Here is a 20,991-nt window from a genome sequence, read left to right as displayed (position 1 = left end):
CATATTTTACTTCTATCAAATTTCAAAGCAATTAGTAGTCCTAACGACACATTTTTTTGAAAAAATTAAAGTGCAATCTTGAAGTTTATGAATTTGGGTAACTTGTACTTGTTGCATTCATTAAAAAGAAAAATCTTATGACTCCTTCCGGGGCCTTAAAAAAAAAAAATTACTCCACCCCGGTGTAAGTTGGCGCAAACTATAATAAAGATTACAAACGTATTAGTGAGTAAAAATTTATAAAATTTTTTAAATATTTCTATGAGCTAGAAGCAGTTAGTAGTTCGAATATGAAGCCAAAACAACACCCCACCTTTGTTCCTGGTAACAAAATCCCATAAAAAAATTTTTTTGTAAAAAATAAATTAAAAAAATTTTTTTTTGTAAAAATAAATTTTTTCAATATTGTTACAAATAATAATTTAAAAAAAAAATTGATTTTATAAAGATATTTTTGTTTTTCAGCTTCCCCTGTGAAAATTTTACCAATAAACCCCAAAAGCTTTTCAATAAACTGCCTAAAGATCCTGAAAAACGACAACTACTAAAAAAACCTGACTGATAATAGTAAATCAGTTGTGACTGGAATATTTATAGTAGTTTTATTCATAGGACCCAAGATGAAATGATCAATTAGGAAAGTTCCCTAAGATTTCTGATACTTTTTGATAAAAGACTCTGCACATAAACGCAATTCGTCAACTTACCCCTGCTGACAACTAGCCCCGGTCTCCCCTATCATTATTTCAAGAAATAATGTAATACATAAGTTTCAAGAAAGAAATTTAAAAAATTTTTTAACTTAGTAGTAAACATCTAAATAACCATACAAATAGTCATAAAACAGTCATTCAATGATTCAATTGAGTTATAATAAGATTTTTTTTTTGAAATTGAAAGAAAATATCTGGTTGAATTATAATTACAAGTTTTTGTTCAGTTTCATAAAAACTCTCATCTCTAATGATTTTTTCATTCGATTGCGGCGACCAACAGTTAAAATTCCACAAAGTGAAAAAATCCTTTCTACAAACGCCTGTGATGCTGGGGCGGACAGTAAATCTTCAGCCAAAATTGCAATCTTGCTATACTTGCTTTTGTTTTGTTTCCAAAAGAGCAGGCCGTTACTTGGCAGCGCTTCATCACCGCTTATGTCAACCAAATACCTTGACAGCTGACTTGCAACAGTGATATTGTCTTGGTTATAAATCTTTCCTTCTTTTGTAAAGATTTTATTTGACAAGAACTTAAAGCGCTTTATGGCAGCAAATTCACATTCAGATCCATTTGACTCAGCAGCAGCTTGTAATTCTTGTTCTACTCCACAAACTTTTATTATATACATCTTTGCTGCATGGAGCAAGGTGTCCATTTCCGGTGTGAGTATAAAGACAGCAACGGTTGGATCTAACAAACATGCAGCAGACGGAAGAGGATTAAACGTATCTGAGTCCGGCTGCAGAATTGATTGAAACCGTTGACGTAGATCTCCAAGAAGATTCGCTGTCAAAGACTTGTTGGTAGGATATTCTTGTAAATGGCATTCCAAATTGAGTATAGATGGTAGAACCTGTGAAAGAGACTGGGCATCGGTCTGAAGTATATCTGTTTGTACTGCAAATGGTTCCAAAAGTGAAGAAATGTTTTGAAGACGAACCCATTCACTTGCTTTGAATGTGTCGTGTTATTAGTAAACCTAATTTAAAGACTATATGCCCTGTCTTGTTTTTTAATGATAATGACTAATGAACTTACAATTTATTAACATTTTCGTTTTTTTAGTTTAAATAAGGTAAGACACAATTTTGTAGATTTAATAAAATTCCGAAAACAATTTATGTACACTAATAACATAAATAATAAAATAATATGTACCAATTTCTGTAAGAACTTCATTCACCGATGTCTTTATTTTCAACAGCCGGTCAATCATCTGATATGTACTGTTCCATCTTGAGGTGCAGTCAGTTATCACAGACTTCCCACACTTGTCAATAAGTTTCTCAATTGCCACACTCGATTTCCTAATTCTTGATACAATTTGTCTTGTTTCTAAGATGGTTGCACTATAATGCTCATAAACTGGTTTTATGAGAAGCTGGAGTGTGTGAGCCATACAGGGCATTCGACGATATGGAATATGATCTGGTAGGAATAAATCAGTTTGTTCTGACTGAGACTGGATCTCTTCCTCATCAGTTTCATGTTCAGACTCGTCAGATTCAAACTCATAAGATTCAGATTCGTCAGATTTCTTAGCTGAATGCACTTCCTGTAAGAGCCTGATGGCTTTAACCATATTAGACCCGTTGTCTGAAACAATCAACATAACTTGATTTTCTCTAATACCCCACTGGTCAAGACATTTCTTCAAACATTCGGCAAGCATCTCACCCGTGTGGGGATGTTGGAGTTCCATCAAATTTAGGAAAGCATGTCGTGTTTTATCAATGGTGGTGTCATAGAAACAAGCAGATACTCCAAGGAACGATGCTGTGAGACCCTTCTTCGTCCAACCATCAAGACAAATTGTTACTTTGCGTGTATGATTTATCAAGTCTTTCAGTTGTGCAGATTGTCGAAGAAAACGCTCGTTTATCCGCTTGTTCAGTGTTGCAGACCCTGCAATATAAAATTTAAATTAGTTAAAATTTAATGCACATCAGTTTGTGTAGTTAGTTACTATAGTGTTACACTAATGATACGATAATTACAGGTAAACATTTAAAAATTGTTTAGCATTGAATGAATCTAAAACAATAATTTAAAAATTTAGTTGTGTTAATTATTACCTGGCAATTTAAATTTTGGGTCAAGCGTTTTTATCATCTTTCGAAACGACGGCTGATCTAGCAATACCATTGGATAGCTGGTATTAACAATCATTTCAATCACGCTATCCTGACGCACTTGATATTCACTTGATTCCGTTGGCCACGCGATGATTCGGTGTTCAAAGCTCTCTCTTATTGTCTGGGTTTTTGTCTTTCCACTATTTTGGGAAGATGTAGAATTAATTTCATCAATTTTACGTATCAAAAACATTTTTTCTGCATTTCGTTTTTTCTTTTCATCCGTGTAACATTTGTGTGTCTCTTTATGCATTCTCTGAATGTGCGCTACTAAGTTACTGGAATTTTTTCCGGCAAGAAATGCGCCACACACGCCCTCATTATTTATGTCCTGTACTACACACTTGGATTTGTCAGTTTTTTGATCGTAAACAAAGAATTTCCATACAGGACTGTCACGCTTCCTACCAGCCAACAACCTTGATAAACTCATTATTCTGTTATTGATTGATTTGCAACTCTTAAGAATCTACAGATTTTTATTTTATTTTACAACAAAAGATTGGACGCATTGAATTTATACTTAACGTAATGACAAGCACGTGACCAGTTTTGTGGTCCATTAATACATTCTATAATCATTTCAAATATCATCGTTATGGTCAAACATGTGCGCCAATTTCAAACCAAGTATGTAAAATTTGTAAACTAATTGTCAAAAAACAACTAATTATTGTATCAAAACTTTTTTAATATTCAATAATTTTCGTTCGTTAATAATTCTTAATTCTATTCCTATTTTCGTTTTTTGATGCGTATATTCAATTCTATTTCAGTTTTCGTTCTTCAGATATATCCTAATTTTAAGTTTTTATTCACATTAACGAAATCAATTATTTTTACTTCAAATTTTACTTCACGTTAATGAAAATATCACTGCTATAAAGACGCCTAAAGTAAACTCTGATTTTTCGAATGAATCAGTTATACTACGAGTAAGATAAATTATTGCATGTTCAGTAGAATTTCTTCTTTTAAAAACGTATTGATTTTTGTAAAGTATATTATTAACAGCAAGATGATAAGATATTTGGTTGAACAGAATTCTTTCTGAAATTTTTGAAAAAACAGAGAGGATAGATATTGGTCGATAATTACTGACATTTGATGGTTCACCTCCTTTAAATATAGGCTTTATTTTGGCTATTTTCAATTGATCGGGGAAAATTCCTTGATTTATAGAATATTTAAAAACTTTAAAAAGAATACATTTTATGGTATCGCCTGAATCCATGACTATATTACAATTTATATTATCAGGACCAACTGCTTTATTAGTTTTAAGCATTTTCAAATTCTGAAGAAGATACTTCAAATTTATCTAAACAAGAGATTAATGGAAACACGTAATCATTTATTAAGTTAAACATATTTGGAATATTTTTGGCTAAATTAGGGCCAACAGACACAAAATATTTATTTAATTCTCTTGCAATTTGTTTGGGTTCATATAAAAATACGCCATCAACTTTTATAGTGTTAGGAACAGAGCATAATTTTAATTTACTATTTCCAGTAATTTGACTTATAGTTTGCCATGTGCATTTTGAATTATGTTTATATTTTTCTAGTAAATCATAGTAATATCTTTTTTTAAAATTTTTTCTTTGACTTTCAAACATTTTAGCGTAATTTTTATAAATAACTTTATTTTCTGGTGTTGGTTTTTTTAAGTACTTTATATACAGTTTTTGCTTTATTTTTGAGGACTTCCTTAGATCTTTATTGACCCATGGTGACTTTAAACTTTTATTGGTTATAATAAATTCACGTTTTGGAAAATTTGCATCATATAATTCATAGAAAGATTGAAAGAATGTGTCGTATACTTCATTAGCTTCAAGTTAACTGGTTATATGGTTCCAATTTATTAAAGATAATTGATCCTTAAACGATACTAGATTTGCATCGGTGAAAAAACGTTTAATAATGACTTTTTTATGTTGTTGTATTAATTTGTTGTCAATATTAATAGAGAAAAAAATAGGAAAGTGGTCAGAAACGTCACTTTTTATTAAACCTTTTTTAAGAGTTTTGTTAAAGATATCGGTTGTTATAATGTTATCAATTAAGGTAGCTTAAGTTGAGGTTACTCTAGTAGGTTGTTTAATTAGTGGAATTGCTCCGTGTTCGAATAAGTCATCGTAAAATTTTTTAATGTTGTTATTAACGTGATATTCAAAACAATTTAAATTTACGTCACCAATTATATAATTTAGTTTTTTTTCCTTAAAACTATTTTTTAAAATATCATTACACAAAAATGCATTAAAATTTTCAATATAGGCAGATTGTGGGCGATAACAGCAGCTTATAAGTATGTTTTTAGAACTATTGGTTAAAAGTTCAATTGTTGAAATTTCTTTATTGTCATCAGAAATACTCTTCTCAGGCCTAATAAAAAACCTCAAATTCTCTGTTATATAAAAAAGTACACCACCACCGCGTTTATTTGCTTTACGCGCTAGTGGGATCATTTAAAACCTCGAATACGGAGATTTAAATTAGATTTAGCGTCATCAAATTCACACCACGTTTCAGTTAAGCAAATTATACTAAATGTATTTGAAGTTTCCTCTATTAAATTACACAAATTTTCAAAGTTTTTTTTAAGACATCTGTTAAAATGAATAACATTTAAATGTATCCGAGGAAGAAATTCTTTTATTTCTTTGTTATAGAAATAGGAAAAATTGTTTCGCAAAGCTCCTACATCACTAAAATAGTTTAGATCCGGATCTGAATTAGTGTCAAGCGCCAAGTCGTTAAATTGAAAAAAGTTAAACGATAGCGATTCAAAATCGTTTTGATAAGTAGAATCCATTTTTAAAATTTAAATAACTATAAATAAAAGAATTCATTTAAAAATCGCGCGTAATAAGTTGTAAATAACTTAAGCAAATTTACCTTTGGCTCTTAATTTCTTTGCTTCTTTAAACAACTTTTTCCTAATTTCCATTGTTCTTTCGCTAAAATCTTCATTAACTTATAGATTTTTATTCCAAAGTTTTAGTTTGATAAATTTTCAAAAACTGCGTTTCTTTTTTTGTAATTAAGAAATTTGACTATTATTGTTCTGTTCTTTTTAACTCCTTTTTCATTTCTTTCGATTTGATGCGCCCTTTCAATTTCTAAATCACTAGTAAAACCAAACTTAGATTTTAAGACATCTTAAATTTTTCTCTCGCTGTCTTCCCATGATTCGTTCTCGCTTTCTTCGACTCCATTAAACCTAAGATCTTCGATCTTCAATTTCGGCAAGCCTGTCTTTCACATCATTGTTTTTTTCATTAAACTTTATGTTATCTGTTAGTTCGACATTTGGAATTGCGTTTTTTTTTCAGTTCTTTCAAATCGGCTAGAGTTGTTTTATACTTCTCACTTACAAAGTCGACTGCCTTTCTTAATTCCTTCATTTCATTTTTAAGATTTTTATTTTCTTCTTGTATATTATTAAATTTAATTTCCATTTTATCAAATTTATCATTAAAAAGTTTTATTAATGTGTTTTCATGTATCTCCAGTAAATCCTTTATATTGGTTGCTGAAAATTTCGCCATTATTTATTTATTTATTTTTTTTTTTTTGTCGCGGTTGGTTTGTTAGATTCAATCAAAGTTTAATGTGGTCAAACAAAATTTAATGTGGTCAATGAAAGTTTAATGTGATTCAATCAAAGTTTAATGTTTAATGTGATTGCGGTTGGTTTGTTAGATTCAATCAAAGTTTAATGTGGTGAAAAAGGTTTCTTTTCAGTTTTCCTTTATCTGGCTTCAGTCTAAAGACCCTTCTTCACAAGATGACAAAGCTCGTCATCTTGCGAAATTCTATTCAAATGACATTAAAGAAGATGATCTTGTTGAGGAAATTAGTTACTTTGACCGGTTGAAAGCATCTTCTTTGTTCAATAAAGGCAACTCTTTCAATCTTTTAAAACAAATATAATCCAAAGATATACAACCAATTTTCCCGTCGATATGCATACTTTTGCGCATCTTTCACACAATGCCAATATCCGTTGCAGAGGGTGAAAGATCATTTAGTAAACTTACGATTATAAAAAACCACTTCAGAGCCACCATGGGAAACGAGCGACTTTCAAATCTTATGATGTTGTCTATTGAAAAGAGACAACATCATTTTATATGGTCATAATTTTTGAACGCTAAAATATTTTAAAATGAAGTCTAAAATTTATCGATAAATACAAGTCTAGTTAAGAATAGTACAAAAAAAACTTCATCAACTTGTTGCTTTCACGTTTGGGACAGAGGGGGGGGGGGGCAAAAAATTTGGGGCTTTTTGTTCCCAGCTTCCAATCATTGCAATTTTTTGCAAAACCTCATTATTTGACATAAGTATAAACATATAAATAATTGGAGTTTGCTCCATGTCTGGAAGTTATCTATCTCGAACACCAAAAAATTCTTTCTACGCCTCTGCATATGATGAAGTAACTTATAATTTTGCCTCAAAAAAAGCCAGAAAATTTTATTTAAACTAAGAATTGTTTATGCTGTGGTTAGTTAGCAAAGTCATAATGTATGTTTTTGCTTCTATGCTAAGTATATATATAAAGCAAAATCTATAAGGGTACCAAAAAAGGTTTTGTCTCGGGCGGCTTGAAGGCTCTCGGCGGCCCTGTACCTAATGAAGAAAATAAATTTGTTGAACATGTTCTCTCATGTGATAAATAATAAAAACATTACACAGGATTTCCGAATCGAAAAAAATTTGATGCAGTTTTTATATACCTAGAACCCGGAGAAAATGAAGAAAACTTGATCTTATTCAATAGTAAGCATTCAAAAGAAAATGAAAATAGGGGGAGAAATCGAATTATGTTACAATTAGAAGCATATTTATTAACATTAGTGCGATTAAGAAGAAACTATGATATTAGACATTTAACATTTCTTTTTTCAGTATGTGAAGGAACTGTAAGTAACACTGTTATAACATGGTTGAACTTTGCTGGGTAAAGCTGGGTAGCTTTAGCACATGGCCTTCGTTAACTCAAATAAAACAAAATATGCGTCAGTCAATGAAGGATAAATTTCCTAATGTTAAATGCATCATTGATTGTCTCGAAATAAAAGTAGCTGTGCCTCAGTCATTGATTGTACATAAATTGCTCTATTCTGACTATAAAACTCACACAACTGTAAAGATTTTAGTTGGCATTGCCCGAGGAGGTGGTTTTACTTTTACATCTGCTGCTTAGCCCTGGGAGTATATCAGATTAAGAAATAACCATTAAGAGTTAACTTTTTAATCTTAATTTATAGAATCATGGTAAAGAAGTTATGGCAGGTAGAGGTTTAACTATACAAGATTATTTAAGTCCACTCGGAGTTAAATTAATCATTCCATTATTTTTTCGAAATCGTGAACAATTCACTGAAACAGAGGTGATACAAAGTCAGCAAATTGCAAGTGAGCGCATTCATGTTGAGAGAATGATTCAAAGACTAAAATGTTTTCATATATTCGATAGAGTTATTTCTCTAAACATGATTGGTTCTCTCAATCAAATAGTTACAGTTTGTGGAATTTAAACTAACTTTAATGAGTCTATTATAAAAATCGCATAGAAACTAATGGATAAAAATAATTTGAGATAATAAAGAAAATTTAACATTGAATTTAACATATATATAATACATATTAAATTCAATGTTAATTAATATATATATAACTTTTTTGTCATAAATTTTTAAATGCATATACTGTAAAATAGACTCTGCAAATTTCAATAAAATATTAGACTTCAAATTTACTTCTTATTTTTTCAATTATTTCGTTTAAAATATAGTTGAAGTAAAAGTCTAATACTCTTTTCCTTAGAGTCTCCCAAATATACTTTGTCATACGTAATACGATCAATAACTAATCCTTTTGAAGTGTAAAACACAAAATCACACCATGTTTGTGCTGTTAATCCAAGTCACATTTGGATTTGATTATAATAACTATGGTTTTTGTTTATTAAAATTTTATTACTAGATTTATCAACCATTATAGATGAATTTTTCGCTACAAAACATATATCTTTATGGGTCCAGGTTACTGTATTCTTCACTGCACCTAATTTCTATTATTCCACAATCATTATCACACCTTACTTTCTTATCAGGTGATGCACTCAAAACAAAATTTTTTTCATCGAGAAATAAAATTTTAAATATCACTTTTTCTGTTTAAATCAGTTATTAGACTTTAACTTCAACTTTATTTTGGACGAAATAGTTGAAAAAAAAAACAACAATACTTTAATTTGAAGTCAAATATTTTATTGAAATTTGCAAAGTCTATTTTACAGTATAAACATTTATAAACCCGCGTGTTGCATGGAATTCGGACGAGGGATTACGATATGTCGCGCTGCGAGCTCGAATCTCCGAGCTTGTACGATGTATTTCCAAAGTAGAATATATTGCCAAGTGCGCACTATTATATGAATACTAATGAATAATGTGTATACTAACTTTATAGTGGTTTCAATTATTTTCTAGACATAAATAAAAGTTTTAATAACAGCCAAAAATTATCAAACTCGAGTTCACTCGTTAAACATCGAAACCATGCAAATAGTTGAAGATTTGTCGGCAATGAATTGTAAATACGCCAATGCGCCAAAATTAACTTAAAAGATCAGCAATGGAGTCGTAATTGTTCTTTGCTATTTGTTACCTGCAGCCGTATTCACATCTCTCCGTTAAGCTTAACGGAGCTTTTGTTTAAAATTTCATTACAATATTTCTAAGTAAAGAAACGACGAAAATTTCAATAAATTCGTTTAAATAAAACTAATACCAAAATAAAATATTTACGTTTAAAAAATTATACTATTAAAGAATTTTTTTATTAATGTAATTAATAATAAGTTTTTGACTAACGCTCCGTTAAGTTTAACGGAAAGATGAGAATACGGCCCCTGACAATTATCATTACTTTCATTATATATATATATATATATATAAATATATATATATATATATATATATATATATATATATATATATATATATATAAAAATATATATATATATATATATATATATAAATATATAAATATATATATATATTTATATATATATATATATATATATATATATATATATATATATATATATATATATATATATATATATATGTATATATATATATATATATATATATATATATATATATATATAAATATATATTAAATTAGTAAAAACATTCATCTAATATTTGTTTTCTTCAACACTGTGTTTCACAATCAGTAGGTTCATCAGGAAGAATCTTCCTGATGGTTCTTCCTGAATTGAAACCTTCCAGTGTTGAAGAAAACAAATATTAGATAAGTGTTTTAACTAATTTATTATTGCTCTGTTCTTTGAGAACATTGAGCACTCTGTAGTATACACTAACATAATTTATATATATATTTATATATATATATATATATATATATATATATATATATATATAAATATATATATATATATATATATATATATATATATATATATATATATATATAAATATATATATACATATATATATATTTATATATATATATATATAAAAGGCATGCTATCGGAAAAATCTGCCCACCTTTCTTGATCAAAAAAGGATGTAAGAAAGCTTAAATGTATTTAAATCAATATATTTCTGAAAAATTAGACTGTAGAGATTACATATTAATAGGGAAAAAACAAAAAAAATTAAGTTTTACAGAAAATTCTGACTTTCTTTTTGATGCCTCCCATAAGTTTCTAGACAGATTGATTTTTGTAAGTTTTAGCAGCGTAATCCAATTTTTTCTCCAAATCTGTAGCTGATTTTACTGTTTCTCCTTTTAATTTCAATTTCTTTTTTATGATGGCCCAATATTTTTCAATAGGACGTAATTGGAGGATTCATCTTTTTCGGAACCAACATCCCTCCATAATCGTCGTAAACTTTTGAGCATCTTTTGAGTAATGTATTGTGGCTAAAACAATACTGAAGTACTTCTATGAGCTTTAATTAGTCGTTTTATACGAGAAAGACAACATTTCACGTATTCCAAAGATTTCATTGTGCCCAAAGAAACATGAATTGACGATTTTTTGCCGCAAGTGCAAAGTGCCTGCCAAATCATCGTTTTTTCGAAAGTTTATCAGTCATTACATATTTGTATTTATCACTCACATTTCCTCTTATTTTAGAAGCACTGCCCAGGAATTTGTTTAAAATCGATTTTAACATAAGTTTCGTCATCCATCAAAATGCATCCATTATGTTTTGTTAACAAGTTGTCATAGGGTAAGGTTGCTAATATTGTACCGATGCCTATATTGTACTTTTAACATAACTCGTTATTTTTACAATCCACAAGAAATTTTTTAATTTATTTTTTATCTTAGCTGAATGAAATTAAGGAGTCAACTGTTTTTTTTTTGTCATCCAAATGCATTAAGGCCAGAGTAGGCTCTTGTTGGTTTTTTATTGGAGATTTCTTATTTTAGAGATTTATGGCTAAGCGTATTTCACTAAAGAAAGTAGAAGATATGATTAGTTTAAAGTATTTATGTTAAAGCATAATTTATCTAAATTCGAAATAACTACTTGAAATTTAAAATACCTTATTACTAGTTGTCAAATTTTCTAATTAACCGAATGTCAGATTAGTTCCATAAATTGTACCTCAAGGCAGATCCTAAATTGTACCGACGCTACCGTTTTTACCAAAAACGCGTGTAAAGTTTAACAAATTCCATTTAAAAAAAAAAATTTGAAATGTCAAAACAGAGATATGGATCATGGAGATAAGAGGATTTGGAAAAAGCTATTTTTACTTATCTTAATAGTGATATCGGATTAAATGCCATTTGTTTAAAATATGGAATTCCTAAACCAACCTTTGAAAGGTTTTAAATTTAAACATTGCGTACATTCTCTCTTTTTTTTTTTAAAATAATCGAAATAATTTTGTATTTTTAATTTTTTATGTACTTTATTTAATTTTAATATTGTATTGAATATGTATATGCATATGAAGCGAATTAAATTTTTTTTTTTGTTTATTGTCTTTAATATGTATACGAATATGTACAGATTTGTAATTTTTTATTTGTTATTTTATATTTTAACTTTATCTTAAATTTCTTCTTTTTTTAACTTTAAGTTTTTTTTTAACCTTCTAAAATTTCTATTAAATTCACTCTTTTATGTAATGTTGGAAGATGTAAAATTTAATTGTATTTTTTTTTGTATTTCACAAAGGGGCTTGATGATAAGTCATTTTGACTTCTACTTGTCCCTGTCAGCTTGTAATTATATATATTTGTTTAAATTTATAGATAACATTGTAAAATGTGTAAATTGACGAAATAAATAGAAATTCTAATCAAAAAAAAGGCATGTGGAGCAAAATGTATTTGCTAATGATCAACTAAGCATTTTGGCAGGTAAAGTAATTTACCTCCTGAAATTGAGAAAGAGTTAGTTGAACATGTCTTGAAACTTGAATCGTGTATGTTTGGAATTAATACTAAAGACCTAAGACGATTGGCAATTGAAATTGCTGAGAAGAATAAAATACCTCATCAGTTCAACAAAAATTTGGGCATGGCTGGAAAGAAGTGGTGTTTCCAGTTCATGAAACGTCACCTCTGCCTCAGTTTGAGGTTACCTGAACCAACATCTATGGCAAGAGCCACCGGTTTCTGTAGATAAAAGTTTGAACTATTTTTCAATATACTTACAGAACTTGTTGACAATTACAATATTACTGCTGATTTGATCTACAATGTAGATGAAACTGGAATAAGTACAGTTCAGAAACCAATGAAAGTTTTAGCTCTGAAAGGGAAACATCAGGTAGGAGGTATAATAAGTTGTGAAAGAGGTTCAAATACCACTGGAGCATGTTGCATGAATGCTGCTGGATCTTTTGTACCTCCTATGCTAACTTTTAAACGCAAGAGATTCAAAAATGAGCTCAAAGACGGAGCAACACCATTGACAATTTTTGGATGTTCTGATAGTGGTTGGATAACCACAGATTTGTTTACTTTGTGGATTAGGCATTTTATAAACTATCTTTGTTTTTTAAAACTTTTAACAGAGCATCCAGAACAAAAGAAAGTACTTCTTATCCTTGATGGTCATTCAACACATACAAAAAACCTTGAAGCATTGGTTTTAGCTAGAGATCATGGAATAGTAATGTTATCTTTGCCATCACATACTACTCATAGACTACAACCTTTAGATAGATCATTTTTCAAAGCTTTGAATTCTAAATATAACATTGCCTGTGATAAATGGATGCAAAGCCATCCAGGCAGATGTATAACTCAATTTCAAGTGTCTCAACTTTTTGAGAGGCTTATGCAAAAGTTGTTGGTCTGGAAATAACTATTAATGGATTTAGAGACACTGGGATATGGCCAGTAGACAACTCAGTATTTCAGGAAGAAGACTTTTCACCTTCCAGATTACTCATATGAGAGTTGAGTTCAAATAAGCAACAATCAAAAACTTTCCAAACAGTAAGTAGTTATTTTCTAGCTTTATATACAAATTGTTTTAATTAATATTATCCAGTTGTTGTTGGTTATTCAAATTTAACAATTTTTACCTTTTTTTTATGTTAACATTTTTTTAATTTTGAGATTCCAATTGAAGAAATATCCATACTTCCAATACGAACTTCACTACTTAAACAAAAAAAGAAAAATTCTAGTACTACTCTTGTATTGACAAGTAGTCAAGATACACTCTCTAGCTCAGTTTTACCATATCAACTAAAAAGATAGAACACGGCAGGAATGGTGTAAAAAGGTTCAAGCATGCAATTACATCTCTTTATAGTGAAAGCTGGTTTTGTTACCTTTGTGAAGAAAATATAGAAAAGAATATGATGAAATGTATTGCTTGTCAAGGCTGGTGTCATGTTGACGGTGCAGGTTTTAATCAAAAACAGAAACAATATATCTGCAACTTTTGCCAAAAATAAAGTCTCTATGAATTTTTTTTACATTATTTAGTATATTTTTTTTTAAAACAGATACAGTGTATATTGTTTTACATTATTTAGCATAACTATCTGTAATACCTGTCTTCCTCTTCTATTTTAATCCTAGCTAACCCATTGTTAAACATATAATTTAAATAAAAATTGTACCATATGTGGTGATAACTGTTTTCGGCATTTTCCAGAAGAAAAAAAATTCAATTTGTATAGAGTTTATTAAATAAAAAAACTTCATTTCATTATATTAATCCCTTAAGCTTAAAATCATAAAATATTTGCGAAGTATTTTAACGTAATTGAAATCAAGAAAGTGGTACAATATTGAATTACAATGGTACAATTTAGGATCTAGTTTCCTTAATTGTACTCTTAGCGCTATTTTTTTAATTTGATTCTTCGAGACTTAACGTTTTTTAAATTTTTAGTTTTTTTAACATCTTTACAACAAACAATCCCTAAATTATGAAATACAATTGAAGATCCATGTTTCCACTCAGTAAATTGCCTACATTTTTTAATTTGGTCTTAGGGGGTTCAATATCGGCAACCTTACCCTACAACTTTCGAGCTCGACTCTTTGCGGTTGAATTTTGTTTATCGTTTCGATTTGGCATTTTAACTACTTTAAAACTTTGATATCCAAGTCTCTGTCGCCATTTGTGTACAAAACAATTGGAAACCTTCAGTTTTTTCGCTCGTTATCGATCAGACCAATCAGGATGTTCTTCCAATGAAGTCTCCAACCGTTCAAGAGCACTAGCATTTGCTGTGCGTTTTTTTCGACCACTTCCTTGTTTTCTCTGAATAGTTTTCTGTTCTGTAAACTGTGTAAGAACAGTATCTAGAGTTCTTCTTGATATTTTTAATGATTTTGCCAACTTTCTATTTGATAAAGTTGGATTTTTTAAGTGTTTGTCCACAATCAAAAATCTTTGTTTAGTTTGCTCGGTTGACATTTTGAAACTAAATAATTTTTTTAATTATTTTTTTCTGAAAAAATTTTATATTAAAAAAACACTACCACACACAAAAAAATAATTTAAAAAAACGACCGTTAACTAGCTTTACCACACCGCTAAAGGTGGGCAGATTTTTCCGATAGCATGACTTATTTATATATATATATATATATATACATATATATATATATATATATATATATATATATATATATATATATATATATATATATATATATATATATATATATATATATATATATATATATATATATATATATATATATATATATATATATATATATATATATATATATATATATATATATATATATATGTAAATTATGTTAGTGTATTTTACAAATAGAGTGCTCAATGTTCTTAAAGAACAGAGCAATAATTAATTAGTAAAAAAAACTTATCTAACTTTTATCTTCGACTTGGAGTTTCACCATTGCTGGATCATCAGGAAGAGTAGTTTTAGTAACTCTTCCTGATGATCCAGCAATGGTGAAACTCCAAGTCGAAGATAAAAGTTAGATAAGTGTTTTTTACTAATTATATATATATATATATATATTTATATATATATATATATATATATATATATATATATATATACATATATATATAAATATATATATATATATATATATATATATATATATATATATATATAAATATATATATATATATATATAGTCTACAAAAACATGCCTGCAGAATTATTTACTCAAAAAATAGGCGTGAACACGCTAAGCCCTTAATGAAAGATATGAAAATGATGAATGTGTTTGAAATAAATATCTACCAGCATTTAATTTTCATGTATCGTTATAATCACAATATCTCTCCAATAAGCTTTAATAACAAGTTTAAATCAAATAAAAATGATAGCTACAATCTTAGAGCGAATATGTCCAACACATATAAACTGCCTCGGATAATAAACAAATATTCAGAGTACAGCATTCTATATCGAAGTCCAAAAGTATGGAATACTTTTCAAAAAGGATTCAAAGGTACGGTTAATTCGTTAAGTTCATTCAAGTTTTTAACAAAAAAAGAAATTTTTAAAATATAAGAAACGTTTTTGGTAAATGATACTTTGAATAATTTCTCATAAATCTGTTTTTGTTTTATTTCTACTTTTGTTGGTTGCTTAGCAATTTTATTAGCGAATTACGCGTTTTATTACGATATTTTATTGAAATTTTATTACGCATATTGTAACATATTACGATATTTTTTTGAAATCTTGTTATAGGGGCTCTATGAAAAGATTGCGATAACGTACTGTCATCATCATCTTCTTTGAGCCCCTATCTGTTTTACTTCTTTTATTTATTGAAATTTTATATTACGAAGTTGTAAAATCTTATATCATATTAAAATAGAGAAAGAAAAAAAAAAAAAAAATATATATATATATATATATATATATATATATATATATATATATATATATATATATATATATATATATATATATAACGCTATTTGATTGCAAAGCAGACAGTATTAAAAAGTTGACCTAAAGCAGACACTTGAAATCTTGGTCCTACAAACAAAATAGTAATAAAGTTCCTAGTAAAAACATGTTATTTTTGCTTTAGAAAACAAATTTTGTAATTAAACTCACTTAAGATACAAAAAAACTAAATAAAAAATTTTATGTCTGCTTTACGTAATATGAAGAATATTTTTCATACTAAAGGTCTGCTTAAAGTAAAATTAACGTAAAACATACTTTTATTCAGTGTAGCTTTTTTTTTTATTTTTGATCTCATTAACGGTATCTCGCTTGTGATTTCAATGCAATTGTAATATTGTTCCATCAAGTCACGAAGTTTTATAGCTACATATAAATAAATAGTTAAAAATAAGTCACTAATTTTTCCTTAACAGTTCGTGCAAAGATTTTTTTTAAAGTTTTTTAACTATTATGTAAAGTCTAATAATTAATAAGAATTTATTTCCGTATTTTATTAATATTCTAATTTACAAAAGCCATTTAAAACAGAGTTTCTTTTAAATAGTTTGATATTTAATAACATAAAACACAGCTACTAACTAATTAAAAATAATCACCGTCCTAGGTAATTTTTAATTTAATCATGTAATATTTCAGTATAATTAGCTCAGACCGTCATCAGACAGCATAAAATAAAGTTTTAAGTAGTGTTTATGCAAAAGGGTAATTATTCTCAATTAGACTTATATTCATCTATAAATTTTAAGTTTCATAGTACTTTCACTCAGGGTTCGAAAATTATTAAGTTTAAACCCCCTCAATTTGAGAGGGTTACAAATTTTATATGGTCATAGTTTTAGAACGCTGTGAAATAATACTATAAAACTTGATATTTATTGATAAATATATGTCTAATTAAGAAAAGTACACAAAAAATTTATCAACTTATTGCCCCTCGGGGGAGGGGGGATAAAGTCAAAGGGCTTTTTCGTTCCCAGCCTCCAGTAAAAGCAATATTTTGCACAGCCTCATTATTTGACAAAAGTATAAACATACAAATGTTTAGAGTTTGCTCCATGACTGGAAGTTAGCTACCTCAACCACCAAAAAATCCTGGATCCGTCGCTGTCACACTCTGCCCTCAAACTTCTCTGATACCTAAATGATTCGCAAAATAAATGCAGTTGATATTGTTCTCTTTGTTGATATTTTATTACTTTACAATTGCAACAGTCTGCATCTAACAACTAAAACATTTGGTATCGAATCCGTATATTAGATTAATATCAGAAATCAACGTTTTTAGCACAATTAATTGTGCTAAATAAATACAACAAACAATACTTTAAAAACGCAAAATAATAATAAAAACTTTTACTAATAATTTGCGTTTTTAAAGTATTGTTTGTTGTATTTCAGAGTTGTCATCAGAAAACGTTAATTTATTATAACTATTGTTACTTAATGTTAATAATATTTTATCAAATAGTCTTAGGTTATTTATATAATGGGTTCTACATATGTTCTGAAAAATTTGTCTGTGTTTGTTTAGTAAATTATTTAGGTTCAGTCGTTTCTCGATCATTAGTTTACTAATCTATGCTTTGAGACAATATTAACGATAAGTGGTAATTTATTTACTCTGAACTAGATTTATTTTATTAATTGTAGAGGAAGCATTGCGATAGCAGAGCTAATCAAGGCGAGTTCCGTTTGCACTAAAGTTCTACTCACTCACTGAGTAGGCAGAGCTGGGACTCAAACCTACAAACCTGCTATGGGCGTTTTGGTAAGTATTGAATAATGAAAAGGAATTGTTCAACTGAGCGATCCCAACTTATCTTTACTATCTCGACTCACCCGTACATTACATTTAACAGAAATCTATTGAAATTAAGCTTTCATTACTGAAACCCATTAAAAACTCTTTTACTTTATCTACGTGGGTGAACGGACTTGATTTCAACAACTCTATAAAATATAAAAACACTTGGGATAAAATATAAAAAGTCATGGGCGCCTTCTCTATAGGGGCCGTAGGCACCGTTTACATTTGTCTAAAATATAATATTTGAATATGTTTACTGTTAGTCTAAAATGTATGCACGGAGGTTTTTTCAGTTATTCTATAACTTAGAATACTTTATATAACTATAAAGTATTTAAAGTTATCATTTTACTTAGAAGTACATTTTGTACATGCACGTGCAGTACCGAGAAGTTTTACTATTGAAGTCGGAAGGTGAGTTTCCACTCATCCACTTTTTCTGCAGGAACGGAAAAGGGAAAAAAAAAATAATCACGCGCAGTTTTTCTTGAGACAAGTTAAAACTTTTATTACGCATGCTCACGTGATTATTTTTTCCTTTCCTTTCTGGTTCCCGTAGAAAAACGGATGAGTGGAAACTCGGCTGGACTTGCGATTTTGTTTAGCGACTCCGACTCCGCTAAAAATGTCGCGACTCCGACTCTACGACTCTGGAGCCCTGTTTAAACTTTAGTTAAAGTAAGAAAGCTTTTCTGCGTTAAGTTATTTCTTTGTTAATTTTTTTCGAATAGTTATTTATAGATTAAATTTAATAAAAAAATTTTAACATCAGCACAATATTTACGCGTCTGTTTCAAGCGAGCTTTACGGCTTCTTGTTATTTTTAAAAATTATTTACTTAATGTGCGTCTTAAACTCTTATAACTTTTAAAGTACTAGAAATAATTTTGTTCTGTAAAAAGAATTTAAATTCCAATAAAATGTTTTAATTTAAAACACTTAACAAATTCATAAAAACTTTCCTCAATTTTAGAATAAACGTGGCAAATGATGAACTTGGCTAAATTTTAGTAACTTGTTTATACTTTTTTTTTTTTTTGTTATTGGAACTTTTCATGGTATATTTTTCTATTCAATGTTTTTATCCGAAGATATTTTTGGCTTAGCATAGGAACAGCTACAAATAGTCATTAAGACTAATCCAAAGTAGCGTCCGTTATTGACCAACATTTTTGCGTACAGAAGTACTACTCTTGCGCTGAGTTGGCGGTGGCAGGATTTGAACCCGCGTCGTACAACAGTCCGGGTTTTTTGCGTTTGACGCTCTAACCAACTGAGCTATTCAGCCACAATTTTTATCTAAAAAAATCTCAAAAATTATATTTCAGATATTTATGATCAAATGTACACATTGTTAGATTATTATAAAAACATTTTTTTTTCTTCACTTAAACCAAACGTTAACTGAAACAGGCATTAATTAAGTCGTTAACTGAACGTTAACTTAAACGTTAATTGAAACAGACATTAATTAAAAAATTATTTTATTCCTCGAACTCAATCAAAGATCTTTATGAATGTATGAACAAAGAGCTTAAAAGATTAAACATATGGTTGAAACTAAAAAAGTTATCACTAAATACAGAAAAATCAAAATACATACTGTTTCATTCCAAAAAACAAAAAATTAATATACCAACTATCCTTCCCTCGCTAAAAATAGATAAGGTAAACATTGAAAGAACAGAAACAACTAAATTTCTTGTGATCCTTGTTGACGAAAATTTATCTTAGAAAGCCCATATAAGTACAATAAACACCAAAATTTCAAAAAATATTGGGATACTCTACAAAGTTAAGCCTATGTTGTCCGAACATTATCTTAAATCCCTTTATTTTTCTTACATCCAAAGTTATCTTACGTACGCTAATATTACATGGGCAAGTACACACAAATCCAAATTGAGTACTATTTAAATAAGTCAAAAACACGCATCAAGATTAGTTTGTAATAAAGATAAACTCACCCATGCTGAACCCTTATTAAAAACCTTGAATGCTCTAAATGTTTACCAAATGAACATCTACAAAAATGTACTATTCATGCTAAGACACAAACTTGGACTAGTCCCATTGTATTTTTTAGATAATTTCTTTCAAGTTAACTCTAATAGATATATAACAAGAGCAACAGGCAACTTCATACTGCCTAAAATAACAACGAATTTCTCACGGTTTTCTATTTCCTAACGGGGTCCGTACCTATATAACAAAATAATATCAAAAAATATAGAACTTAAAGTATTAAATAATCCTGCCAACTTGAAAAATAAATTAAAACACCTCTTACTTAATATCTACAATTATATTGACATGTATTAAACTTAGCAACAAAATTTATACTAAAATATTTATATGCATCACTGACTGTATACTGTTTAACCACTTCTAACTATATATAAAAATAAAATAGACTTTATTTAACCACTTAAAGAGGTACTCGATGATAAGTCTTCTCAGACTTCTACGAGTTTTCCTTTACAACAACATGTTTTTATGACAAGAAACACTATTAGTTTACGTTATACTTAGTTATATTTGTTAAACCACTTTTTATTATGATACGTGGTAATTTTATGTTATATATAATTTTATTTTTTACGTTGCATTATACTATGTTATGTAATTGTAACGTAACAATGTGTAAATATATTGAAGTTGTATAAAAAAAAAAAAAAAAAAGTCAGTAAAGCAAAACAAAATTTTCACAAAATTCAAAATCCATTACAAAAATGCCTTTAAGATCCGCGAAAACATAATTTTTTTAATTAATAAAAAAAAATTTTTTCTCACATCTTTTTAAAAAATTAAGTTTAATCTTTTTAAAACATGTGAGTAAATTATTTTTAATTGGATACATGGGGGATT

The 20,991-nt window shown here is 28.5% G+C and overlaps 1 protein-coding gene across 1 annotated transcript; it reads right to left on the bottom strand.

Annotated features, from left to right (window-relative positions):
* Positions 1-280: 280 nt before the first annotated feature.
* On the bottom strand, positions 281-3,285 carry LOC136077154 (E3 SUMO-protein ligase ZBED1-like). Its single transcript, XM_065791862.1, has 2 exons — positions 2,793-3,285; positions 281-2,622 (listed from the first exon to the last, which is right to left on the bottom strand). Exons 1-2 carry the CDS (start codon positions 3,283-3,285, stop codon positions 1,814-1,816), a joined length of 1,302 nt encoding a protein of 433 aa, XP_065647934.1. The 3' UTR covers positions 281-1,813.
* Between the last annotated feature and the right edge of the window lie 17,706 nt (positions 3,286-20,991).

The sequence above is a fragment of the Hydra vulgaris genome, chromosome 02, assembly GCF_038396675.1.
Source record: "Hydra vulgaris chromosome 02, alternate assembly HydraT2T_AEP".
Taxonomy (NCBI): Eukaryota; Metazoa; Cnidaria; class Hydrozoa; order Anthoathecata; family Hydridae; genus Hydra; species Hydra vulgaris.
Note: the sequence above shows the minus strand (reverse complement) of the source record. Positions and strands in the feature narration are given on the sequence as shown.

Bases quoted from the DNA above. Each gene is read 5' to 3' on its own strand.
- LOC136077154 (XM_065791862.1), bottom strand. From the start codon at position 3,285: ATGAGTTTATCAAGGTTGTTGGCTGGTAGGAAGCGTGACAGTCCTGTA. The intron at 2,623-2,792 runs GTAATAATTAAC...TTTATATTGCAG, and splicing joins CCCAAAATTTAAATTGCCAG to GGTCTGCAACACTGAACAAG.